Source organism: Dinoponera quadriceps, unplaced genomic scaffold, assembly GCF_001313825.1.
Source record: "Dinoponera quadriceps isolate SergipeBrazil2010 unplaced genomic scaffold, ASM131382v1 scaffold1308, whole genome shotgun sequence".
NCBI classification, from domain to species: Eukaryota; Metazoa; Arthropoda; class Insecta; order Hymenoptera; family Formicidae; genus Dinoponera; species Dinoponera quadriceps.
Genome location: NW_014555613.1, coordinates 11,608 through 38,785, shown reverse-complemented (window position 1 = coordinate 38,785; position 27,178 = coordinate 11,608). Strand labels below are relative to the sequence as shown.

The 27,178-nt window shown below is 39.1% G+C and overlaps 4 protein-coding genes across 10 annotated transcripts; 3 read left to right on the top strand and 1 right to left on the bottom strand.

Annotated features, from left to right (window-relative positions):
- Positions 1-191: 191 nt before the first annotated feature.
- LOC106744824 (dolichyl-diphosphooligosaccharide--protein glycosyltransferase 48 kDa subunit) lies at positions 192-2,771 on the top strand. The gene is made up of 3 exons (XM_014619868.1): positions 192-387; positions 972-1,598; positions 1,846-2,771. Exons 1-3 carry the CDS (start codon positions 207-209, stop codon positions 2,391-2,393), a joined length of 1,356 nt encoding a protein of 451 aa, XP_014475354.1. The 5' UTR covers positions 192-206; the 3' UTR covers positions 2,394-2,771.
- Positions 2,772-3,823: 1,052 nt separating this feature from the next.
- Positions 3,824-6,803, top strand: LOC106744862 (targeting protein for Xklp2-like). Its single transcript, XM_014619971.1, has 2 exons — positions 3,824-3,923; positions 4,310-6,803. Exon 2 carries the CDS (start codon positions 4,436-4,438, stop codon positions 6,473-6,475), a length of 2,040 nt encoding a protein of 679 aa, XP_014475457.1. The 5' UTR covers positions 3,824-3,923; positions 4,310-4,435; the 3' UTR covers positions 6,476-6,803.
- On the bottom strand, positions 6,800-11,317 carry LOC106744863 (mitochondrial import inner membrane translocase subunit TIM44). Of its 3 annotated transcripts, XR_001374489.1 has the most exons (8): positions 10,394-10,510; positions 9,813-9,959; positions 9,512-9,757; positions 9,238-9,442; positions 9,031-9,173; positions 8,487-8,850; positions 7,857-8,356; positions 6,800-7,757 (listed from the first exon to the last, which is right to left on the bottom strand). XR_001374489.1 is itself a non-coding variant. In XM_014619973.1 (7 exons), the coding sequence occupies exons 2-7, from the start codon at positions 9,873-9,875 to the stop codon at positions 8,109-8,111; spliced, it is 1,269 nt and encodes a 422-aa protein (XP_014475459.1). In that variant the 5' UTR covers positions 9,876-9,959; positions 11,255-11,317; the 3' UTR covers positions 6,800-8,108. The 3 variants fall into 3 exon arrangements, 2 of the variants coding, with proteins under 2 accessions (XP_014475459.1, XP_014475458.1); XM_014619973.1 differs by lacking the exon at positions 10,394-10,510 and adding an exon at positions 11,255-11,317 and having other exon boundaries at positions 6,800-8,356; XM_014619972.1 differs by having other exon boundaries at positions 6,800-8,356.
- Positions 10,993-25,565, top strand: LOC106744860 (chromodomain-helicase-DNA-binding protein Mi-2 homolog). 5 transcript variants are annotated; one of them, XM_014619966.1, is made up of 25 exons: positions 11,299-11,335; positions 13,001-13,092; positions 13,283-13,405; positions 13,902-14,192; positions 14,331-14,624; positions 14,708-14,962; positions 15,677-15,830; positions 15,948-16,133; positions 16,379-16,568; positions 16,632-17,005; positions 17,073-17,242; positions 17,555-17,780; positions 17,855-18,318; positions 18,796-19,249; positions 19,498-19,815; positions 20,396-20,704; positions 20,820-21,088; positions 21,160-21,251; positions 21,469-21,655; positions 21,733-22,002; positions 22,097-22,372; positions 22,445-22,692; positions 23,371-23,656; positions 23,831-24,140; positions 25,252-25,565. In XM_014619966.1, exons 1-25 carry the CDS (start codon positions 11,299-11,301, stop codon positions 25,254-25,256), a joined length of 5,880 nt encoding a protein of 1,959 aa, XP_014475452.1. In that variant the 3' UTR covers positions 25,257-25,565. The 5 variants fall into 5 exon arrangements, with proteins under 5 accessions (XP_014475454.1, XP_014475455.1, XP_014475451.1 ...); XM_014619968.1 differs by lacking the exon at positions 25,252-25,565 and having other exon boundaries at positions 10,993-11,335; positions 15,954-16,133; positions 23,831-24,148; XM_014619969.1 differs by lacking the exon at positions 25,252-25,565 and having other exon boundaries at positions 10,993-11,335; positions 17,079-17,242; positions 23,831-24,148.
- The last annotated feature ends 1,613 nt before the right edge of the window (positions 25,566-27,178 follow it).

Genomic DNA, 27,178 nt, shown 5'->3' with positions numbered 1-27,178 from the left:
ATAATCTTCTTCAAGTGGAACAATTTTTTATCCAGAATCTAAATTGTTACTGTCCAATTTTTGGTATTACTTTTAAGTGAAATTTAGATTAATTTTTTTATTATTTTAAATTACGGGCAAAAACAAAAGTTTCTTTAAGAAAGCGCCATCTACTGAAAAGACGGTACTGCATCATATAACTGATCAATTTGTGGCGTTACAACGGTATGACGACGTATCTCTACTCGTGGCAAGTCTGTCATAGGTGGTGTACGATGAAGTTTGTAAATAGGTTATTCTGCTTGCTTTTTGCGTTCGCCAGCGTAAATGCCGGCGGCCCGACTCTCGTTTTGCTCGACAATCTTGCGATTAGAGAGACACACTCGATATTCTTCAAAACACTACAGGGTATCCTGAGAAATTATTATTTTATCACTTGTAATCGTCACCGACATGTTGCCGGCATCGTTTTTCTCAACGAAACCGCAATTTCGCAAACAAAATTGATATCAATCAGCTCTTAAACTGTTGCATCTATAATTCGATATCGGGAGTCTAGAATGAATTTCACTTTATAATCACCGTTTTAAAATATCGTTTAAATTCAGTGTACACGCAATCAATGTATATTTATTCCTAATGAACACCTCTCCGTGCACACAGTTTCTACCATTATAAGCTTAAAAAAGTTTCTCTAATTTGGCCTATTTAAAGAAGATTAAAATATATAATAAAAATATTCCTATTTTTTCTACTCATCTTTTTAATGATTGTTGCTACCGAGATTATTTTTAATGTGGCAAATGTGTAATGTTATTATATCATTCCTTATTAATTTTACTAGCTACTTTATCAACCAAATATATAGTGATATATTTGTTTCTTTGTATTCCTAAAAATGAAATATGTAACAAGAGACTTTTTTTTTGATAACAGAAGACCGCAATAACATATCGTAGATAATAATATATTTGATTAAAATTATTTTACAGATAGTGGCTATGTATTAACTTTCAAGTCAGCTGATGACGCAAATCTGCAACTTTCCAAATATGGTGAATTCTTATATGAGCATTTGATAATATTTGCACCTACCGTAGAAGAATTTGGTGGTGCTTTGAATGTGGAGACAATAACAGATTTCATAGACGGTGGTGGGAATGTTTTGATTGCTGGCTCCTCACAATCTGGCGATGCCTTGCACGAATTAGCCTCAGAATGCGGCTTGGAAATAGATGAAGAAGGCTCTGCAGTAATTGATCACATGAACTACGATGTTTCTGATAGCGGCCAGCACACCACTATAGTAGCTGACCCGGCAAATCTGATAGATGCTCCAGTTATTGTCGGAAGTAAAAGTATTTCCCCATTACTTTATCAAGGAACTGGCCTAATTGCAGACACCGATAATCCTTTGATTTTACGCCTATTATCGGCATCAACTTCAGCATATACGTATAATCCAGACCAACCAGTCAAGGATTATCCACACAGTGTTGGCAAGAATACTCTGTTGATAGCAGCTCTACAGGCCAGGAATAATGCAAGAGTTCTGTTCTCAGGATCACTGTTCTTCTTCAGTGATGAAGCATTCACTAGCCCAGTTCAAAGGGGACAAGGTAAGTGAAAATAATAAAGCGAAATAGTTGATTTATTTGGAATTATCTAAGGGAAAGATTCACCGGATCTTTATAGCTGAACTGTTTGCGCTATTTAGTTCAAGAAAATTACCAAAGTGTGAGAATCTTGTACATAGACTTCAAAGTAAATTTCTCATGCAGCTAGTTCAGCTATAAAGAACAGACCATATTCTACAGATATGTTATTGAAGAAGAAACATTGGTTTAAATTCGATCTCACTCACAGGTGGTGAGAAGTATGAGAAATCTGGCAACCAAGCAATGGCTAAAGCCATGGCGCAATGGGTGTTCAAGGAGAACGGCGTCATACGTGTGTCATCCGTTCACCATCACAGAGTCGGTGAGTCGCAGCCACCTGCCGCGTATACCATCATGGACGAAGTGGTGTATTCGATCAACGTGGAGCGACTGTCGTCAGGCGGCGAGTGGGTGCCGTATGAAACGAATGATCTGCAGTTGGAATTCGTGCGCATTGATCCGTTCGTGCGTATGACCATGAAGCCAGTGGGAAATGGTAGCTATGAGGGCAGATTCAAGATACCTGATGTTTACGGTGTGTACCAGTTCAAGGTGGACTATTCGCGCGTTGGACTGACACATCTCTACAGCACCACGCAGGTGTCTGTGCGTCCGTTACAACACACGCAGTACGAGCGTTTTATACCGAGTGCATTCCCATATTATATTAGCGCCTTCTCCATGATGGGCGGTGTCTTTCTGTTCTCGCTCGTGTTTTTACATTACAAAGAAGACACAAAGCCGAAGTCTGAGTAACTCTTGAATACGCAGTATCCTATGTACACAATTATGGATATATTTTCATTGAACATTTACATCAAAACTCCTTTTCAAAGTGTGATGAACCATGAAAACGAGGCAGGTAAAAAGAAAGTTGAAAATGGACTGGAATTAGTAGTCTGGTATTTCAATGTTGCAATTTGTAGACAACATGATGCATAAGATTTGCATATATATATGTTAATTAGATTTTTACGGTACTGCTTAATATATCAAAAAAAAAAATTCTCGTATAGCTCGTATTTCTTCCCATGTTTCTTTCAAGAATGGAGTACTTCATACATGTACATAAGTAGGTACTTTTATATATAATGCAAACAAGTTGTAATAATTGGAAATAAATATTAAACATTACTCACATGATTTTTTAATTATTCATGTTGCTATATTTACCTATATTTACTTATATACCTATATTTGCTTGATTTACCTGATAATTTGTATTTTTTATATTATAAATATGACGAACGATTGAGAAACTTATTGTTTATAGCTGCATTGTATCTCGCACACATAACACACTAAAATTACATATATTCGACTCTTGATGGTAATAAAAGGAAAATTAGTTCGACAAACGTAGTTATAAAAAAACAAAGATGCTATTTCTTTAACTCCTGTGAACTTCGGTTAACTTGATCGATCAATTCAACGGAATCAGCTAACTGATCCATGTGATTGGTCAATTCCGTTGAGTTAATCGATTGATGCTACCTATCAGATACGCTGACGCATACGTTCCGGTACTTTATAGAATACATAACACAAAAAGTGGATTCGCAGCACTGCGGCAGTGAATATCGGAATGCGCTTTAGCGAAAAACGGCAAAAATTCCCTATTGTAGTGATTATAGGAACGCTGTCTGAATTGGATCGAGTCGGATGAATGGAAACGCCATATGAATATCAGCCTCGGCTGCGTTCAGAAACATCACACTGAGAGTAGAGTGATTTTCAATTGACCAATCGGCGACAAGAAGAACAAAGATTTTATGATTGGTCAAATAAACGCCACTCTAATGTGGTGCTTCTGAACGCCGCTCTAGAAAGGATATATTTCTGGGCTGCATTCTAAGTCCCAACTCGAGTAGCATTTAATTAACTAATTATAATAAAAAAATCTATGCTCTTTTATCCTGATTGGTTAATTAAATGCGAGTCGAGTTCGGAACGCAGCCCAATGGGTATTTTTGTGACGCTAAAGCTAGGGAATGCAATAATATTAAAGCTCGACCTGTATGTTAAGTAGAAATTTTCGTTACTGGGTGTTGCCCAGATGAGTGGCGATTCAGATATTAGCCAATAGGATGAAGAAGATTCAAACATTTTGAATCCAACGTATAATTGATGTCTTCGTTGACTCCGCGTAACGTTAGTCGCTCGTCGGATGCTTTGGAGGTTTTTCTTCTGACACACACCGGTGTATCGAATGAGAAATAATCCGGACCAACAAATATAGTTTCGACGATATCATATTTATCTTTTAATTGTTCCTTTTGACGAAAGGTAGGTAAAGCATATACTCGTTGAAGCATACTGTTCTAATTAAGGTTTTTCTATCTTTCATACTTCGTTTTGAGCATCAATATTGCAAAATTATGTGATGATTAATTTTCTTGGTATTTTTGTGTAAATTTTACGCTGAAAGTTTGTTGCTAGCATCTTTGCAAGAACTTGTGGAATTTTATTAAAATAATATTTGCTGGTATTTGCTAAATTACACGTCGTCGATTACTATTCTATACTCGCGACAACGAAAAAAATATTGTTTTTATTAGTCTTTCGAAAACAGTTTATATATATATCACTTGATATTCTAAGCACGGGCGTCATACATGTGATATATTTTAACTAGTGTAAAATATATAGATATTCATTTTTGTATATTTCAGATCATCTCACCGGCTGCTGCTGTTTGATATGTTTTGATAAACCACAGTGATCTCTCAACCGTATGACTTAATATTGTTTCAAAGTATCATCATTACCTTTGCGCTGTATACATTCAAATCGATAGAATGGATTCTATCATCGGAACACAATGGGTAGATTTTACTGAAGCTATTAGCCCACCAGTACCAATGAAGGATTATTTTGAGAAGGAACATGCGATACATGGACGCATACAGGAGCTTAGCGATTTAACTACAGAGAATGCTGAGAATATGCCCATCAATGTGCTGTGTGTAAACAAAGAGGCACAACAAGATCTTGACATTATAAAGAATACCCCTGTCAAAGTCATTTCCCCAAAATATCGTAAGAAGACGACAATGACAGCAGAGATAACTTACGATCAGGTACTTACTGATGCGATGAAAAAATTGGAACTCTGTAAGAAGCCGCTTAAGGCTCGAAGTGCATTAAACAAAACCGTTCAGGAACCCAACACTTTCAAAACACCGAATATGTCGATCATAAAATTATCCAGATCTGTCGGCTGTCGCAGTGTACCGAACAATGTCCAATCTAGCAATGGTACATCTGTGGTAACTGATGCGCCACAGAAGAACGATGATACAAATATACGCCAAACGAGAGCATTAACCAGTTATTCTCTATCCGAAGGAGATGTTGAAGAAGACCATATTGTGGGGGAAGATAATGTGACGTTGCACGATAAGACGGAAGAGGTAACGGAGGAACAGAATGATGTCGCTATGGTCGAGACGCGTGGTCGAGCGCAACACGGTAAGCCACGTTCCTCCGTCCTGACTTGGCAGAACGGCAGACGAACAAGCCTGAACAAGCGCCGGGGGTCGAGTCGTTTTGTCAGCCTGGCGGAAGCAGTGTCGCGCTTTCAAAATGAAACACCCAAGCGTTTCCGCACTAGGCGTAACAAGGACCTCGTGTCGCAAGATCCGCCGTCGAAGAAGCCATTGATGCAACGTCTGAAGCCGACGATACCGATATCACCGGCGCTCGTGTCGAAGAATAGGACGCGCACAGTCACCGTGCTGAGCCAGGAAGAGCGCGAGAAGCGGGAAATGGAGGAGATGAAGAAGAATCCGATCAAGGCGAATCCGGTGCCACTGAGCGTTCTGCGCGGTCCTGTACGCGCTACAACGAAGAGCAACGTCACGAAGAAGCCAACGGATAATTCGTCACAGCGGTCAATGGTCACCTCAATTCAGCCGAAGAATCCTGGAGTGTCGCGCCACGATAGGTCGTCGGCGAAGAACACCGTCACGAAGATATTGGTGAGCGATCCGAACGGGATCCTCGTGGAGCACGAAGAGATACCGTACTTCGGCGTGCCCAAGGAGAGCGCGAGGAGCGTGACGCGCGTCGTACCGTTCAGCTTCGAGGCGCGCAACAAGGATCTGCAGATGAAGAAGGAACAGCGACTGAAGAGCCTGCAGGAGGCGGGTAAAACGAAGATGGAATTCCACGCTAGACCGGCGCCGAACTTCTCCAAGCCACCGTTAACTACGTCACCGCCGAAGCAAGAAAAGAGGAGGACGATGGTGGTACAGCAATGCCCGTTTAGCTTCGAGACACGTGACAAAAATTTGCCGAAGAGGAAGGAGGAATTGGCGAAGCAGATGCTTGAGGAAGACAAGCGGATGCGCGTGTTCCGCGCGAATCCGGCGCCGGTCTTCAAGCCCGTGATGGTACGCGGCGTATCCAAGGAGCGTCTATCGGCGAAGGAGATCGGAAAGACGGACGACCAGGAGAACGAGGAGCCGAATATCGAGAAGAGCTCGCGGGAGAGCGGAAAGTGTGCGCGAAAAACTGTTAACGGCCGAGAAGAAATGATGAAAGCAACGTTGGAATTGAACACTGATAAGAGAGCGAGGGAACGACGCGAATTCGACGAGAGATTGAAGCGAAAGGAAATGGAGGAGATGGCCAAACGTCAGGAAGAAAAGAGGAGGCAGGAGGAGAACGAGAAGCAGATGTGGGCTGAACAGCGCAAGCTGGCGGAGGTGAGGGCCAGACCCATGCCGATGTACAAGCCGATGATCATCGCTAAGGCAACTAAGATGCTGACTGAACCGCAGAGTCCCGCGTTAAGTAAGAAACACAGGCAAGCAGCAAAGCACCCGACTAAATAACGCCCATGTTAGAATTTCTTCTTCGTTTTCCTCGAGTCGCTTGTATTGTCTATTCGACTTTCCAAAATATCACTCTATGCTCCATTACGTCTTGCTGAAAGATGCAACATATTTCTCACTTTATATTGGGATATATATATATATATGTATGTTTGTGTAAAAGAGTTGGTACAAAAAAAAAACAATGTAGTGAGGCGTACAAATAAAAGCCTATCGTGATGTTTCGTCTTTCTAATTCCAGATTAGTATTGCGCTATATAGACACTGGTGAATTCCAATGGGTTTCGTAATTTTATATTTTAAATAAAAAAATAATACACATTGTTCACCGAATATCACTTTATTTCCTCCTCGAACTGATCAGAGCTAAAATTGTATAATATAATGCTTAAAAAATAATCAACAGTTCTCTTAACAATTTCATGGCTATACATTACAATCGGCTGTATTGGCTTGTACATATGTACATATTTATATACGGCGTGCCTCGTACAAATTGTTGAATTTTGATAACAGGTTCACCGGGCCAGTTAAAATCTACTTTTCGCTTAATGAAAATGTGTCGGGGGCTGACTTGTCATAATTTTTTCCTTTTTCAGCATTATACGTTTTCGTATGGAAGTGTAAAATAAAGTTGCAACAGAAATAAGTATATCTCTACTAATATTTTTTGAAATTATATATTTTGATGAAAATCTTTTATTTTAAAATATGAAATTAAATTACCATTGAAAGAAATGAAACGATTTGAAAGATGATTTGAGAAATGATTTGGTTGGTGGTGTATGCGCGTAATCAACGAACATTCATTTAAATACTGTATTAATCTAATCTCAAAGTAAGCTGTAAGATTCATACGTGACGTATGAAAATTAATATTTTTTTTTTCTTTTATAAATCTATATGAAATTAAATTTTTTATATTGTTTAACGTTCTAAATTCGAAAGTACACGTGTGTATGTATAAACATTTGTGCGTATGTGTGTATATATATATATATATGTGTGTGTGTGTGTGTGTGAAAACACATATACAACATATGTGTATATCATTATTATGTAATTATTATAAACTTATATAAATTTTGTAAAGTACATAATAATATAAACATAATCGCACAATTACTTAATACACTTTTTCTGTACATACACACGTAAGAGGATATCATTTTAATCCCAATGACTTCTCAATTGATGGTAAAAAGGTTGGCAGCACTACAATTTGATGACTTCCAGACAGATAAAAACTGTGTGATCGTTATCCTCGCAATTTTCATCGATTCTGGAAAACGATCGAAGTGTTTGCTGCATTCCTTTTGTATCCGATTTCACAAATATATTATAAGAGATAACCTTTGCAGTATTTAGCATATGTACTTACATCATGTAATCGAAGTTTACATACGTTGCTAGGAATCTTGCGGATATAAATAAACATTTCAATTTTTACAGGAAATATGCTGTGCACTATATGTACACTAGATCGCCGATCACGATCCACTAAAGGATTCCATGTATAATTACTTATTTTATAACAATGCGAATGGTCTAGCAATGTATGAAGTGCGTGAATGATTCCGCTATGTTTGGTCATATGAATGTTTTTAATAGTTCGTATTGCGTTTTTACATCACTATACCAACTGCTCCGAACTGGTAGCACTGAGATCGAGCAAACGCCATGCAGCTTTGGGGTTGAGTTCCGTTCGATCGCGACACAATACCCAAACATAATTAACACGCATCACTTTTTGCGGATCTCCTTCGACCACTTCGTTCTTTGAATTTCTCACGCACATGATTTGTTGACACTGAAAACCGATGATCAAAACTGGACCTTGATCCATCATCTTGCCCATCAATAAATCCACATTATCGATATCTGCAAAGAAAATATTTCCAGTTTACTGATAAGCTGGTCCAAGAATGAAATCGTATCTCGAAAATAAGAAATATAGGAAAAGATGTTTTTGAAAAAAAAAAATTTTTTAAAGAGATTTAGCTTGAAATACCTAAAATTTTGCTATCCAAACGGTATCCTAATTTTTGTACTTCTTTGAGTGGTTGTGCGATTACATTATAAGGCGCTTCGTGACACCAATCTTTTAAAATCTCCAGTTCTCCCCTGACCATCGCCTCGAGAATATTTGGGATAAAGTCGGTCTCGCAATCCTTCAAAAACTGTATTCTGCTGAAATTGGGATCCAGCTTACAGATCTCCGTCAAAGTCTCTGACAGTTCAGTTTTTTGAAACAATCCGCCTACAATATCCGTAACTTTGTCTGTAAGCAATCTGGAAGCGCGTAGTACCGCATTATCTGACTCATCATACTTCATCTTCCAGTCCATTATCTTATTCACGTATGGATTATTATCCTATAAAATAAAATTGAACAGAATAATTTAAAATAATGTATCCATAGTATTTAGTAAAATACTATTTCCCTCCTACAGTAATAAAAAAAATGTCCTCATCTAGATTTTATGTAGCTTTCAATCTTGCTTGCTACATCACAATACTAAAAAAGATACATGTACAAAAAAGATGTGTAATACCTTAAATTTTTGCCAAGCATTGGAAAACATAAAGTCTTTATGCACTTCCATACCTGTCGTCTTTTGATCAGGCATAATATCTTTAAGCTCTATCGTTACCTCCTTCCTTTTTCGTAGCTTTTTAGGTTGAACATAAACTTGGCCTGCATTAAGCAATAATGAAATTGAAACTGCTTTCTATTTGTCTAGTCAGCCAAATTTATCTACCTAGAATTCCGTGTTGGTCAAGTTCATTCCGTACAGCCTCCGCAGTGTTTGATATCGTTTGAAATGCACCGGTCTTACCAAGTGCTTGGCTTTTTTCGGAAATCGCCTCCGCCGCATCTCTGGCCGACTTTGTGATTCCCTCGCTTAGCTGTCCGGCGCGTTTGCCCAATTCAGTTTTACTCGCATCGTCGATGACTTCTTGCACCTTTTGAATGTAAATTTATAGTTATATACATACCGCATAAACAAAATGATAGTTGAACAAAATGCCTACTTTTTCCTTCAGTGTATCCAGCTTCTCCTTAATAACTTCCGAACTTTTATTAGCTTCGGATTCGACGGTATTGAATTTTTGCCGTGCCATTCGTAGTGCCTCCGATTGTTCCAATTTCTGAGCTTCTTCTCGAAATTTCTCCAAAGATTGTTTCATCTCTTTATTCTTCCGCATCTCTTGTTTGATATTCTCGACAAACTGAGATAGAAAACTCGGCCGCCGTGCTGGATTTGAATACAACCGAATCTACAAGCATAGTATTACCAGTGGTGTTTTTTATTATTAAGGCAAAAAAACTTACCGGTTGTACACGGAGCATGTTGTCCATCGATGTTTGCCAAAGTAACAAACGTTCTCTCGCCATTTTGACATTTTGTAAATTTCCTGTAGATTGTACTGATCGCACAGCTCCCTTTAAGCACGCTCTACATGTTGCAATATTCTGGAACTGTTACGACATCAGTCACATCAATCCTTTCATTAGATTAAAACTTTACATAGAGATTTTCCCACAATAGAGCACTTGCAAATTGTTTATCAATGTTTAAGCCGTCAGGCTACTTTTTCAAAAGTAAACGAAGAAATTTGTGCGTTGTATGAGTTTATGTTCTTTGGGAGAAATAGACGTATGTAAAAATAATAGAAGTCTGCCTAATGAATAAATATCGCGGAGAATTCTAATAATTGTAGAACTCTCGCAATTGTAGGAATAAATTTTTCGAACGAAGAAATATAACCTCCACACTAATGGAAAATGCACCGGCTTACGTAAACGAGATGATGAATTTACGCATAATTGTCAAGTATCGTAGACACATTGTTTAGCTCGCGAGACTATGTTACTTAATGACAACGCTTTAGTTAACAATCCAACTTATTCACCATTTTATTTACGAAAGATTTATCCGCCTCCTGGGTAAAAAAAATTCCTCGTGAATGTGTCGAATGCTGACGAAATGCACAACGTGTCTCCAATTTCGCCATCTGTCGTTAGAAATTCTAAACTAACTGCATCTCAAAGCTGACTATAGGTGGCTCAGATTAGGTTAGGTGTAATTTGCTTTACGGAAAAAGGGATGCCAACGAAATTGCACGCAACTGATTTTGTGAAAAAGGACGAGTACTTTGAGACACTCAAATATGTATTCCCTTCACACAAATATTTATATCTGAACGCACAATATGAGAGCCTAAAATTGATGCCACGTTGTGCACTTTCTTTGTGTTTGAGATGGCAAAAATGAGGAGAAAAAGGGGATAAATGCGTAAATCTTTATTGTAATCGAATAATTCTCGCGTAAAATATGCATACAAAGAACATTGCATTGGGCACGCTCGGAGATATAAAGATGCAACACAACAATGGCAGAAAAGTAGAAAGGAGAACGTTCTTTGTCAGGGAGAGACGTCGCGTGCAAATTCGATGGGTGCATAGAGAGGGAATACGAAGAGAAGAGAGGGTGTGCGGAACACACGCGACGGGAGTGGGGAGGAACGAAGGGAAACGACGAATCGCGCGGCAGTAGTGGAACAGAAGCGGCAACACTCATACGTGCGTACATACGAGGGCATAGCGTGTGTGACGATACGAGCGTACGGAGTAAAGAGAGCGTCGAGTTGCGCGATAAACGTGTTATGTTGCATTTCGGCATTTCCTTGCGCTGAAATAACGAGAGGGACAGGAAGGAGCGAGTGAGTGAGCGAGAGAGCGAGCGAGTACCGTCGACGTGCTTGTCGTCGTACCTGGTCGCTGTCTCATCGTAGTAGAGTAGCGTGTCCGCTGGAGAATGGCGTCGGACGAGGAGGTGGACGAAAGCTACGTAGGTGAGTTGGAGGAGACAAGAGGGCTGAGCGGGGAGGGGGTGAGCGAGAGAGGATGTATGTGTGCGCTCCGAAACTAAATCGCGCGAGAGAGAATGCATGTACGCGCGCTTTTCGTGCATCAGTGGCAGCCATTATCAATCGACTTGTCACCGCCGCCTCCCGGAGAGCGGCGTCCTCGCCGTCACCGCGGCTTGGCGCGTTGTTCGCATCGCGAAGTTGGCTGCGGGCGGTACAACGGCGCTGCTCGGGGGTTTCATGGGATACCCATTCACTCGCGTGCGCGCGAGAGACGCGCGGATAACCTCACGGATTTATCATCCCGGCGTTTTTCATCGATGCTTTTCCTATCGCGAGAGAAATCGCTCGCTTATTCGCACATACAGCGGCTCTCCGAGGAGTCGTCGCATGGTGGTGTTCTCTCTTCGGATTGCACGATCTTGCCTGTAGCGGCGACTGAAACGCTCTCCCGCCTTTCGTTGCAAAATATGTCCGAATATATCAATTAGCGGTAAAAGTTGCCCGGATATTCCGCAGGTGTGCTCGTTCATCTCGGCGTGTACTCTCTTCTTACGAGGACCGAATGACGCGCATTCTCCGTTGCCACACGGAAAGGTACATGGCTCGTAATGACCGTCGTGATCGGATTATTCCGTCGGTGTTTCTCCGATATTGGAACTTGTATTCGTTCGCTCATTTATTTCACGTCATTCCGCTCGATACGTGCCATGACACTTGCGGTGTAATTGGCCGCGTTCAGTAGACCGTCTATTTGCAAATGTTGCAAAAGATTGGATCATTCTCTTAGGTCCAGAGGGATAATCCAATCTCGGAGAACAGTTGTAAAATAGACCGAAATTCCGCCGAAAAGTTGGGAGAGTAAGAAAAATTGGAAGAGCAGCAGCCATGGTCGATTTATAAAATATGGTTGCTCGTTCCACATTCGTCCTAATAATGTATAAATGTGCTGTCGCGAGTGTAGTTGCTTTTTTTAATTCCGCTCGTCGAGGAGGAAAAAGAGCGGTGGCGAGCGATGTTGACAGAAAAATTCATCTCCCTCGGCGGTAATTCGTAAGCTCTTGGAGCGATTTCCAATCGACCAATTGCACTCACAACGCCATGTTACCACGTCCGTGCGAAAAAAGTTATGGATCCGCGTTTCACGCGTCCGTTGCGTTCTCGCGCGTACGTGAAAGAGCACGGCCGGCGTCTAACCTCCATCGAGGCTCGAATGAGGTCCGCTGAATCGGTTTTGCCGATCGAATCCTTCGCAGTGTTACAATATCGATACCGGCATCGTGTATGGGCGTGCGGGCGCGCGCGTGTGTGTATGTGAGATACACAAAATAAAGGCGCGTGAACGAGTGTGTGTGTGTGTGTACGTGTCGGCCGCCGCTTCGCTGTATGTAAAATGTAGTATGCCCTATTAAAAGAAAATGGCGGACGCACAAAGCATTCGCGGTACGTTGATTAGTTCAAAATCGTCATCTGCGTTTGCGCGAAACTTTGCCGATCATGGATTTGTCGTTCGGCGTAACGTCGTTGTTTCTCGTTTTTCCCTCCCTTTCGTATTGATACTTCCTTCGGATTTTATACATGCCGTTACATCGCGATCTAGTCCTCGTACGCTGCTTGTAATCGTAAATTTGAAATTAACGCTTTTTTCAGGAGACGATGATGTAGACGAGACCGGAGGGCAAATGTCAAATGTCGGTCAGCCAGTAGACGGCTCATCCGATGCTGAAGAATCTCAAAGACTGGTCAGTTGATTTCTTTTCAGTATTATTTACGGATAACATGACTTAGAATTTTCTGTTAAAAACGGAAAATGGCTTGCGTTATTTTTTAGTTTAATGTCTCTCCCTCTCTAATGTGATGATCTGAGTACTTTGGTATATTTTCTATATGTTAAAAAGTTATAAAAAATTACTCTTTTTTTTTTTTGGATAGGAAGAAGATGATGACTATGAGCCAGAAGAGAGAAAAAAGAAAAAAGGTAAAAAGCGGAAAGCGCGTAGTGAGGACAAAAAGGGAAAGAAAAAGAAGAAAAAGAAAAAATCTGATTCCGGAGATGTAAGTGCATATGATACATTACATGAGGGTATGTCGCAAATTGATATGTACATCTGACTATGATGATTTTTGGGAATAAAATGAAGTAGATGCAATATGTATGTATATGCAATATGAGGATCTTCCATAGTTATATTTTGTGAGAAAAAAAGATAGCACAATTTTTGTCGACTAATGTAATCTATGAAAAAAATTCGAAAAATATTGCAAATTAATGGAAACATTGTTTATTATAAAAAAATTAAAAATCGTTTTTACTTTGAAAATAAAGCCCTTTTTCTTTCGTTTTAATAATAATGAGATGAATGCATCCCAAGGCATTAGTGTCATCAAATTAAAGAAAAAAAGTTGGAAAGATTAATTTGTCAATTTTCAATTCTTCAAAGAACACAAAAAGTATGGAAATATTTAGTTTTATATTTTCATATTTTTCAGATTTGTATCTCCTACATGTCACTTTTGCATATTATCTAATATATATTGCACAACATTGTAGGAAAGTGATTTTGGTGGTGGTGAAGCTGGCGACGCAGCCGGCGAAGATAGTGATTATGCAGTCAACAGGAAGAGTAGAAAGTCGTCATCGAGAAAATCATCCAGTCATAATACACCAACCACTCAGAGCCAGGAACCTACGACAGGCATGCCCACAATTGAAGAAGTGTGCAATACATTCGGTTTAACGGATGTACATATCGAGTATTCTGAAGCTGACTTCCAAAACCTAACGACGTACAAACTATTTCAACAACATGTCAGACCACTCTTAGCGAAAGAGAACCCGAAAGTACGTATGATTTCTTATGTGTGATGATCCTTTATGCCGTATCAGCTATACCTGTTCTTTATTATATGCGGTACGATTTATCGCATTTGATTGAATAACAATTTTATATTGAATTGCAATGTCTGTTCGAATAATTAGGTTCCAATGTCGAAACTAATGATGTTAGTGGCAGCTAAGTGGCGCGATTTTTCTGAATTAAACCCACACACGCAACCGGATGCGGACGTTTCGTCTACGAATGTAGATGATGATAGCAGAAATGCCAGGGCGAATCGTAGTGGTGCTATGCAAGAAGCTGAAGATGAGGAGGAAGATGACGAGGACAGTGATCGAAAAAGAAAATCACGAGGCTCGAGGGCGAAAAAAGGGAAAAAGGCTTCCAAAGTACCAACATTGAAGATTAAGCTTGGAAAACGTAAACGAGGAAGCTCGGTATGCACAATAATTTTGTTTTTATTCCTCGATTTTTCTTCGAAATCAGTATTTGTCTGTAAACCGACAGAAATATCTTTCAGGACGAGGAGGCGGAAGGTAGCGCGGCAGGTTCTGATAGAGATTCCGATATGGAGTTTGAGCAAATGCTAGCCGACGCGGAGGAGACTCCCGGTGCCGAGGGCAATAATAAAGGCAATGTTGAGGACAGTGGCGTCGAGCCTCCGGCCGAGCCGCCGGTTCGCAGAAAGGCGAAAACTAAAATCGGGAATAAGACCAAGAAAAAGAAGAAGACGAAAACCACTTCCAAATTCCCAGACGGAGAGGAAGGTCTCCAGGTAGAGTTAAACAGCATTTGCTTATGCGTTCGCTGTTTTAAACGTGCTTGTAATCATGGATTGTGTCATAATAATAATAATAATTTTCATCACACACTACTAAAAAGCTTGCGGAAATTTATTTATTAATTTGCTAGTCGCATGTTCAATCATTATGCTTGTTAATATCGTCGCAACAGCTGGAAGGTTCTTTCGCAAATCCGATATGGCATTAGCTCATTGATGTGACTAAAAGCACATCATTTGGTTATTTCTTTCCCAATATGCAAAATATATTATTGCACGAGATATTGAGATTTATGAAAGCAGCAGATAATATATAACGAAATAGAATTCTGCTATAGGGAGATATATAAATACAGAGGGGTAAACACACACCATATCTCTGTTCAGATAGATATATTCAATTGCAAATCGAATACAAACTGAGAACGCATACGCTACGTTGTCTAACTCTGCCTCAAGTTAACTATTCTTACCACAACTTTCCTCTATTTGATATTAAATTTCCTTCACATATAGATTGAATAATTCCTTTTGATTTTTAATACTTACATACCTTACATATGTAATATGCTTTAAGTATGCTTAACAATCATTTTGCCTTCGCATAAATATTTTCTCTTCATTCCCTGTAAGTTCTTTCACCCAATCAGACTCGCAGAGAGATTCCAGTCAATTTTAGAATAACTGTTTTTATTTTATTTCTTATAGACTGACCACCAAGATTATTGCGAGGTTTGTCAGCAAGGCGGCGAGATCATTTTGTGCGACACGTGTCCCAGAGCGTACCATTTGGTATGCTTGGAGCCCGAGCTAGAGGAAACACCGGAAGGAAAATGGAGTTGTCCCCACTGTGAAGGCGAAGGTATTGCAGAGGTACCCGTACCTCTCTCGCACCACCAACTTGATTCTTTCCAAGCTACCCTTCGACTTATCGTCTTACGAATGATATGAACTATACTTGTGTTCACGTGTTTGTCAGGTGCAGCGGACGACGATGATGAGCACATGGAATTCTGTAGAGTGTGCAAAGACGGTGGTGAATTATTGTGCTGCGACAGTTGTACGAGCGCATATCATACGCATTGCTTGAATCCTCCGTTATCAGAGATTCCCGATGGCGATTGGAAATGTCCTCGATGTTCTTGCCCACCGTTAAGAGGGAGAGGTAAGTTCATTGTTATTCAGCAACTTGATTTCTCGAGAACTGAACGAATCGCTGTAAACATCGAACTTAACGATTGCGTTGTCGACATTCCCTTTAAAAAAATCATCATTTTTGTTTGCGTATCTAGTTTGCAGTGTCCAAATCTGTGAACTCGATAAAATCGTATTGATATATCATTGCGTAAATAACCGTAATATATGTGTGTGTGTGTGTGTGTTTAGTAAAATTTAATCTATGTTAATTAGTTGCAAAAATCTTAACGTGGAGATGGAAGGAATGTTCGGAAACTCCGTCGGAAGAACCTTCCACGAGCAAGGCTGCGCCTAAGCAAAGGAAGATGCGCGAATTCTTCGTCAAGTGGGCGGACATGTCCTATTGGCATTGCGACTGGATAACGGAATTGCAGCTTGACGTTTTTCATCCACTTATGTACAGGTAGATAATCCAGCATCTATGTTTCACACACGAGTGTGATCGGACATTTTTCTGCGTGATTAGGAATTACTATCGCAAGTACGACATGGACGAGCCACCAAAGTTGGAGGAGCCATTGGACGAAAGCGATTCCCGTGTGAAGCGATTGAAGGAACAGGATGGTGCCACCAACAGGGACGAGTACAATTTGGAGGAACGATTCTACCGTTACGGCGTGCGTCCGGAATGGTTGGTCGTTCACAGAGTGATCAATCATCGATTGCAGAGGGATGGCAGGGCCACGTATCTCGTAAAGTGGCGGGAACTCGGCTACGATCAAGCGACATGGGAAGATGAGCACGAGGACATACCGGGCTTGAAGCAGGCCATAGAGTATTATCTGGATCTGAGAGCGGCGAACTGTTGCGATGGTAGTTCGTCACGCAAAGGGAAGAAGGGTGAGTGTCGCGATTTGAACTCGTTATTCACGCAAAGTACTTGTCAAAGAAACGGAATGCAATCCAGGAAAAGGCAAGAAATCGAAGACGCGCGAGATAATTGACGATGAGGAGAGAACGCCGAAGCGGTACACGCCACCGCCGGATAAACCCACGACGGATCTCAAGAAGAAGTACGAGAGACAGCCGGAATATTTGGACCAAACCGGGATGCAGTTGCATCCTTATCAATTGGAGGTAGTAAATATGCCGCGATGAGTGCGTTGAGAAAATCGCCTTTCATTGAGGCGATTCTTTTAGATCCATGGCAAATTTAACTCTGCTGCTTTGGTCTATTTGAAATCTCACTTGCTATTTTTATGTGGTCAGTGCGTCTGGCATTTCATGACTTTGTTTCATAGCTTCAAATTAATGTTTTTGAGTCGAGTTGAAACAAAGTTATGAAGTAGCTCGATAAAATCACACGGAGAGAGGGAATGTAAAATAAAATTGATGCGCGCTCAATTCTCTTTTATCAATTTTCATCGTTGACTATCGTGATGTTTGCAGGGCTTAAACTGGCTGAGATATTCATGGGGTCAGGGTATAGATACAATATTGGCCGACGAAATGGGTCTAGGGAAAACTATTCAGACTATTACATTCTTGTATTCCTTGTACAAGGAAGGCCACTGTAAAGGTCCCTTTTTGGTTTCCGTCCCTCTGTCGACCATTATCAATTGGGAACGTGAATTCGAGACTTGGGCGCCGGACTTCTACTGTGTCACTTATGTGGGTTAGTAGACTTTTCTTTTGTATCTTGACATTTTTGCGACAGCAGATATTAATAATGACTGATTATCGGTACAGGTGACAAAGATAGCCGTATTGTGATTCGTGAAAACGAGTTGTCGTTCGAAGAGGGTGCTGTGCGCAGCGGACGCGCTTCCAAGATTCGTTCGTCGTCGATCAAATTTAACGTTCTGCTCACGAGCTACGAACTCATCTCGATAGATTCCGCATGCCTAGGTTCAATTGATTGGGCCGTTTTAGTCGTTGACGAAGCACACAGATTGAAGTCAAACCAGTCCAAGTTCTTTAGATTGTTAGCGTCCTACAACATTGCGTATAAGCTTTTGCTGACTGGGACTCCGCTGCAGAATAACTTGGAGGAACTGTTTCACTTGCTGAATTTCTTGTGTCGCGACAAATTCAACGATCTCGCAGCTTTCCAAAACGAATTCGCTGACATTTCGAAGGAAGAGCAGGTCAAGAAGCTGCACGAAATGCTTGGCCCCCACATGTTGAGAAGATTGAAAGCTGACGTACTGAAGGTATGAATATTTTAACGACAGCAATTATATACATTTTTAGATGTAAATTATGTTTTTTAAATGTCGTGTGGCAGACTTGAGCAAATTTTATTTAAAATAATAATAAATCTATAATACTTTTATTCAGAAATCATCAAATAATGATATTTAAATGAATGCGTATAAATAATTTATTCGCTATTTATCACTCTGTTTTTCTCCATTTATAAATAATAGGTAATAATTTTTTCCTAAAAAAATATTTTTAATATTACTGGGATAATGATTGCGTGTATACTATTAAATAATAACGAGCTCTCACATACAGGATGCTTGCGAATAAATGACGACGAATAACGTAAATAACGAATAATTACAGACACGTCAATAATGCAAGTGATTGATAAAATTTTAAACGCACTAAATAAGAATTTATTCGAATAATGCCCAATTCTGGTGGTATTATTATAACGTAAATATGCTCCCTTCCTTTTTCAGAATATGCCTAGTAAATCTGAATTCATTGTACGAGTTGAATTGTCACCGATGCAGAAGAAATATTACAAATATATATTAACGAGGAACTTTGAAGCTTTGAATCCCAAGGGTGGTGGTCAACAAGTATCATTGTTAAATATAATGATGGATCTCAAGAAATGTTGTAATCATCCGTATTTATTTCCTGCTGCATCGCAAGAGGCACCGACTGGACCAAATGGGAGTTACGAGACATCGGCGTTAATTAAAGCAGCCGGAAAATTGGTCTTACTCAGCAAGATGTTGAAGAAATTGCGAGATGACGGACACAGAGTCCTTATATTTTCTCAAATGACAAAGATGTTGGATATTCTTGAGGATTATTTAGAGGGCGAAGGATACAAATACGAGAGAATAGACGGTAATATAACGGGTGCGCAACGTCAAGAGGCCATTGATCGGTTCAATGCTCCTGGCAAGTATCTCTGAGATGATTCCACACATTATTTGGACGAACCTACGAGATAATAGCTCCTATTACATTTTTTTTTGTAAATAAGCACGATGAGTTGCAAAATATATAAACTAAATTGATTTTTGTCTTTAATCTATATGGATTTTATCACATGCACGGCGTATTAATATACAGTGACATAATATTTAGAAAGCTGTTCTCTCTCTCTCTCTCTCTCTCTCTAAACGTTAAACTTTTTTCTTTTATAGGCGCGCAGCAGTTTGTCTTCTTGCTTTCCACTCGTGCCGGTGGGTTAGGTATCAATTTAGCAACGGCGGATACCGTAATCATTTATGATTCAGATTGGAATCCACACAATGATATCCAAGCGTTCAGCAGAGCTCACAGAATAGGACAGGCCAACAAAGTTATGATCTATAGATTTGTCACGCGTAACTCTGTAGAAGAGAGAGTAACGCAGGTAGCTAAACGTAAGATGATGCTCACTCATCTGGTTGTGCGACCGGGCATGGGCGGCAAAGGCGCTAATTTCAGCAAGCAGGAGCTTGACGACATCTTACGGTTTGGTAAGTTCGTTCTTGTGCGTTTATTCTTGTTGTACAATATGTTGTAGAGTGCAATTACACGTATAAAAAATTACCGATCGACAAACTTCAGGGAGGGAGATAAAAGACTTGAAAATAAACATTTTTGTTAATACTATCTTTCTCTACAATGTTTTAATATTATATATAGAATATCGAAATATTGAAAAATGAAATTACTCCATCAAGATTCTGTTATCTTGCCGCAGTTATATTTTGGTCAGTATGACGTTATAGAGATGATGAAAATGACACGCAGTTTATCGCGTATTTTACAAGATTATGAAACTATTAGGTTCTTTTTTTTAGGGAAAACTGCGAGAAAATAAAGCTGTGTAACGCAAAAAACTTACTGCATGTCATTTCTCGCCTCGTGACGTCACAAACCAATATGGCGAGGTCTTAACCACAGTATATGATAACATTTGATATATGTAATAAAGTGTAATGGTATAAAATTTAACAATATAAAATACATTTTTTCTGTCAATGATTGTTGACGCGATTTCTATTTAAATTTAATACGATAAATGCTGATGAAATGCTCATCATCTCGTTTCAGGTACGGAAGAATTATTTAAGGAAGAGGAGGGCAAGGAAGACGAAGCTATTCATTATGACGACAAGGCTGTCGCTGAATTACTAGATAGAAGTAAAGAAGGTATCGAACAGAAGGAGAATTGGGCCAATGAGTACTTAAGTTCCTTCAAGGTTGCCTCATACGTGACGAAGGAAGGGGAGACGGAAGAGGAGGCAGATACAGAGATAATCAAGCAGGAAGCGGAAAATACAGATCCAGCGTATTGGATCAAGCTGCTTAGACACCATTATGAGCAACAACAGGAGGATATTGCTAGAACACTCGGCAAAGGTTTGTTCGTTTATTGACGCATTAAATGCCTCACGTCCATACGCTTAGAGAGAACATTTCGTCACTTTTTGCAATGATATTGTCTCGTGCACTACATCATATGTTTATATTACAGGCAAACGAGTACGGAAGCAAGTCAATTATACTGACGGTGGTGTAGCTGGCGACCAAGGAGCGAGAGACGACCAGCCATGGCAAGAAAATCTGTCGGATTATAATAGCGACTTTAGCGCTCCTAGCGACGATGACAAAGAAGACGACGACTTTGACGAGAAAGGCGACGGAGACTTGTTATCGCGCAGAAGTAGACGAAGGCTGGAGAGACGCGACGAGAAGGACAGACCATTGCCGCCTTTGCTTGCAAGAGTAAACGGAAATATCGAGGTTGGTATCATTTGTCCAGAATACGTATGTAAGGCTGTTGTATTTTTCTTATACTTGTATTCCATCTACAGGTACTCGGTTTTAATGCGAGACAACGGAAAGCGTTTCTTAATGCGATTATGCGCTATGGAATGCCACCGCAAGATGCTTTTAATTCTCAATGGTCAGTTACTATTATAAGATTACTAGACACATACAAATATATTTACAAGGATGATATATGGGATTAATATGTCCCATTTTAATGGAACTTACACACACACACACACACACACACATTGTTAATTAGCATTATAGTGAAGTCGAAATTTGCGGCCACTTAATCGTTTCATCATAATAATAATTGTAACAACGCTGATGTTTCGATATCCGACGTTTAGGTTGGTACGCGATTTGCGTGGGAAATCTGAGAAAAATTTCAAAGCCTACGTATCGCTCTTTATGCGACATCTTTGCGAACCAGGTGCCGATAATGCGGAAACATTCGCAGACGGTGTGCCGCGAGAAGGTCTTAGTCGACAGCACGTATTAACGAGAATCGGCGTGATGTCTCTAATCAGAAAGAAGGTACCGATTTCTAAATATGCACAACGAATGTTTAAATTGCTTCAATTATGCAAGCGAGTACGTATTATTTGAAATAGGTGCAAGAGTTTGAACACATAAATGGTTATTATTCGATGCCGGAGATGATACGAAAGCCAGTAGAACCTGTGAAGGTTGGTGAAGGAGTCGGTGATGCAGCCACCGGTACCAGTAGCACTAGCGCTACACCGGCCACTTCGAATGCTCCTAGTCCTAGCCCTGCCGCCACCCCAACTCCGACATCCGGCACGGGCAATGAGACTAACAAAACTCTGAATTCTGATTCATCTGAAGCTAAGGAATGTCGAGATGAATCGAAAGATAAAGAGGTTAGATATATTTGAATGGTGGTATCTTTGTAAAAATCGACGATATCACTCGGTATATTATACGTAAATATGCGACAATTATCGTTTGCTTCAGGGTGGTGACACGAAGGATTCTAAAGAAGATCCGAAGAGTTCTAAGGAAGACGATGAAACGAGTTCTGAAAAAGATAAGGAGAAAGAGGACGTTAAGAAAGAGGAGAAGGACGCTGAGACGGAGACTGCTGATAAGGATAAAGCTGACACGAAGGATGAAAAGGCCGCAGCAAAGCATGACGATAAAGCGGAGAATAGTGAGAATAAGGTTAAAACTGAATCCGAGGAGGACGTTGTTATCGTTAAGGATGACGAAGAGGAAGTTGAGAAACGAGAGGTTTGTTACTGTTTGCGCAAAATTAATAAACGCGTATTTTAAACCAGATATGTAATATACATTGCATTTTAGGAGAAAGATAACAAAGAGAAAGATGTCAAGGACTCGGATGCAGATGTGATTAAGCCTAAGCGCAAATTCATGTTTAACATTGCCGATGGTGGCTTCACGGAACTGCATACGCTCTGGCTGAATGAGGAGAAAGCTGCCGTTCCAGGCCGCGATTACGAAATCTGGCATCGTCGTCACGATTATTGGCTCTTGGCTGGTATTGTCACGCATGGTTACGGGCGTTGGCAGGACATACAGAATGATATTCGGTAATAGAATTTTCCGATAAGCATAACGATAATTCTGTATCTTGGAATTATAATTCTTCATTTGTATAGAATCCAGAATATATGTATAAAGGATGATGCATATTCAAAACGATTACTTTGAAATCTCAAAAAACCGATTAATTCAAATCAGGATCTACAATAGGCGTAGTAAGATACTTCGTTCTTTTCCTTTAAGCGCAAAATTGTTACGTAATTTTTAGCAGAATAGGGTTTTCAAACACTACCAATTGTTGAAATTCTTAAAATTTAAATGTTATTGCCACCTTTGGTAGCGCGAGAAACGTCCTTTATCAAAAATTACATTTTATTGTTTAAAAGCTAAAAAAAGGGCTAGAAGTTTACATCTATTATTGTGGATCCGGACTGATATAAATTTTTGTGTCTTTAAAGAAGTTTAGATTTGTCTGTCTATAATATATATTTTGTATATTTTTCAAGTTGGGAAATAAGATGTGTGTGTGCGCGCGCGTGTGTGTGCGTGCGTGCGTGCGTGCGTGCGTGCGTGCGTGTGTGTGTGTTAGACGTATTAATTCTTGCACACTCGAAATCGCTGTAGGAAATTTCAAGATATTGGGAATATTTCCAACTATGTTACTATTATTTGTGATACCTACCTCAATGATTGCATCAAATCGATGATTCACATCTCTATTACAGATTTGCAATCATCAATGAACCATTTAAGATGGACGTGGGAAAAGGGAACTTTTTGGAGATAAAGAACAAGTTCCTCGCGAGACGTTTCAAGCTCTTGGAACAGGCGTTGGTAATCGAAGAACAGTTGAGGCGGGCTGCCTATCTGAATCTAACACAGGATCCCAATCATCCCGCCATGAGTCTCAACGCGCGATTTGCCGAGGTTGAGTGTCTCGCAGAGTCTCACCAACATCTTAGTAAGGAGAGTCTTGCTGGAAATAAGCCCGCAAATGCTGTATTACATAAGGTAAGGTTGATCCGAATGGGAAGCAATCTCATAACGATCGAACTTCCACCATCTGCATTGACACTATCCATTTTAGAAAAAGAACAAAATTAGCTTTAATCTCAACCCGGCACATGTTTCATGTGTGATTTGAAACGGCGGATTAATGATACAAATATGCATTGCTTTGTACAGGTGTTAAATCAGTTGGAGGAACTGCTTTCTGATATGAAATCAGACGTGAGCCGTTTACCAGCCACACTGGCTCGTATTCCTCCGGTTGCTCAAAGATTGCAAATGTCGGAGAGGTCAATACTAAGCCGACTTGCAGCTACAGCACCTGGCGGAAGCAGCACTCAGTCAGGTCAGGCGGCGTTACTGGCACAACAGTTTCCGGCAGGTTTCTCAGGAGGACAGTTACCGGCCACTTTCGCAGGCGCCGCTAATTTCGGCAATTTTCGACCACAATACTCAGTACCAGGCCAGCCACCGCAAGGTTTCACAGGTTTGTAGCGATAAACTTTAGTTAGAACAATAATAACAGTTGTAATATTTTATTTTAAAAGTTAAGCGCGCACATGGTTTCTTTAAGTATGTATTGTCCACTACTAGTGCCGTATTTTCAATGGTCACTCACAAATCTGTCAAGCAAAATTACGTTCCTATACATTTATTTCATTACGTAAATATATAATAAATGTTAATTTGAAACGAAATTAAGGTAGACACACAATATTATAAATACCAAAATGTTATTTTCTCTTATTAATTCTATATTTATACATCAGTTGATCGAATAGAGATGACAGGCATAGTAGAAAAAGGTATATAAAAGTGCTTCAATATGTGCATATGTATAAATATATTATATTTTGAGTATAAGTTATGAATTGTTTACTGTATTTTCAAAACAATAGTCAATAATTCTGAAATTTGCATATATAATATTTGTATATTAGTTTTTAACACCGCAGCAATTTTTCATAAAAATCTTAGTTTAGAAAATATTCAAAATAGCACGCTAATTTTTCAAGGAACACACTATATATGTATGTATGTATGTATGTATGTATGTATGTATGTATGTATGTATATATAATGTCAACTTTATTCACAAATATCTCAGCCCTCGAATGGTGAATCTTTTTCTAATTGCACGAGCAATGAATTAGGTAATATTTCAATGTATACGCGGTGCAAGTTTCATCGAATTCTTATTAAAGTCGTTTTACTGTACAATCTCCTTTCAAATGGAATAATTTTTTATCTGACATTTGCATTATTACATACAAACTTTTGGTATCACTTTTAAATACAATGTAGATGCAGACTTTGATTTTTTTTTTCCGTTATTTCGACTTGTGGGCAATACATCTTTAAATACTTTTAAAATATGCTTGATTAGACGTTTCAAATTATTTCTTTTATTGCACTTAGGATCTAATTGAGAGTGCTCTCCATTTGTCGCGCTTTTACATGTAGACATTCTTTTATTCTTGTAATAAAATGTTAATAAAACAATCGTGCTAATGTAATATGATAATATTGTTGGAATAATTGTTTCTCTCGATGTATCATGACTAATTTTGTGTAACTAAATTTTGTTTACTTTGCAGCCTGAATATTAAGTGTTGGAATACAATGGCTCAAACATGGACACAAAATAGCGCAAATTGAACTATCCAGTGAGAATCATTTGCGCTGTAACATTATTTTTCGTAAATTGCAGTTTTTAGCTGAATTTTTCTAGAAAAGAATACGAAGAGATGCCCCAAGTGAAGACGTAAATATTTTACAATCGAATTTGCATTACTTCTGTATTTATTACGTGTACATTCGGCATCTAGATTCGAGATTTCACATTTTGTATTTATATATGCGTTCTTTATAGGAAGCGACATTAATTATCTCTTTAAGTATCTTTTAAGAATATGATTTATATATTCTCTCCCTCTCTTACCCCTCCCCCCCCTCTCTCTCTCTCACTCTTTCTCTCTTTAGAATTTAATCTATTGCATGTAATAGTGAACCACACGTTATTTACTTAAATCTATTTAAATTTACCTTTAGTTTAATATGCTCGAGTTTTTACCTTTGTTGTCTTAAGGTGCGCTACTTTGAGTAGTCTGTCACTTGTAATTTATTCGCGAAATTCGCGACAATAGTTTACACACGGAACTTTCAGACATTCACGATACTTTAAGGCCTGCTGTGGTTTCCTCAATTTCGAGATATTTTTTTTTTTTTGACGATGCAACGATCATATGTGTCCATTGCAGTAAGTCCACGGCGATCATTTTAGTCAAGACTGACATTCGGCAATGCCGTTGAAAGAAAAAATAAAGCGACAACTATAAACACTAAAATACGGCTCTTTTGAAGGCGGATTTGAATGTAAAAACGTTAGTTTGGTGAGCAAGGATCTTACCGCAGCTATCTCAGTGCGCATTAATCACATGTGGCAAATATTTAACTACTCAACAACTAGATATTGATATAATTACTGCCAATTTATTCATTTGGATAGAACAACTCAACAGGAAAACAAACCTGTGTTACACGGAATCTGTGTAAGTAATGTTTGTTTCGTACATGTTCGTAATTTGACATACTCATTTTTGTATTTTTTATTCTTAATCGATACTCATATATACAATCGTCGAATAGTGTCAAATCGGTTGAAACATCGGTGTCCGATCTATTGCTGAGTAATTAACTGTTTATACTACAGCACATGATTATTATGAGCCGATATATAACTACGATAAGATTCTTATTGGCCATCCCTTTTTACGTTTGAATCCACTCCAAAAGAGATAGCGCGTGATGCATTCTATTGTAATGCATGGGTAATATAATCGAATACGATGCAGATTCGTTTTTCTCTGTCGTTTTATGATGTTGGAAAATTATCTCGATATTAATCACGTTATTGAGAAAATGGATTATTCTTTGCTTCTTCCTTTTTCTTTCGAATGCATTTTTTTTCTTTTTTGTTAGAAGAAAGTGTAAGCTACTTACCACTTCTTGTAAATGGATTTTTCTTTTATGCTATCTTCTCTGAGATCGACAACTTTGAAACGATGCATTTCGACACCTGCATAGTTACAAATAACGAATCTAGAAGCTGTCCTTGTGATCCATGTGTACACGTATATTAATAATATTTGTACATATTGTCATCGTATTTATAAAAAAAAAAAAAAAGAAAAGAAAAAAGAAAACATTCAGTAATACATTCGCACTAGACTTGTAAATTGAGAGACACGTCGTGCCCCATGCATTACTTTAGAACGATTAAATGCAATTGTAACAGATACCGACTACCTTAAATAAGCATACGTATTGTTCAGTCTTTTCTACCTGTTTCAGAAACTAGGATCTACTTTGTTTTCTCGTTAATGCGAACTTGCCAAATCATTGTTTTGGCATAGCTAAGTTTTTAAGATTAGTTTAAAGTTTAGCTATGGAATTTGAAGAACAATTTGAGGGAAGCGATGGAATACTACAAAACATTACAAAAAAAATCGTTTGTGTATGTAT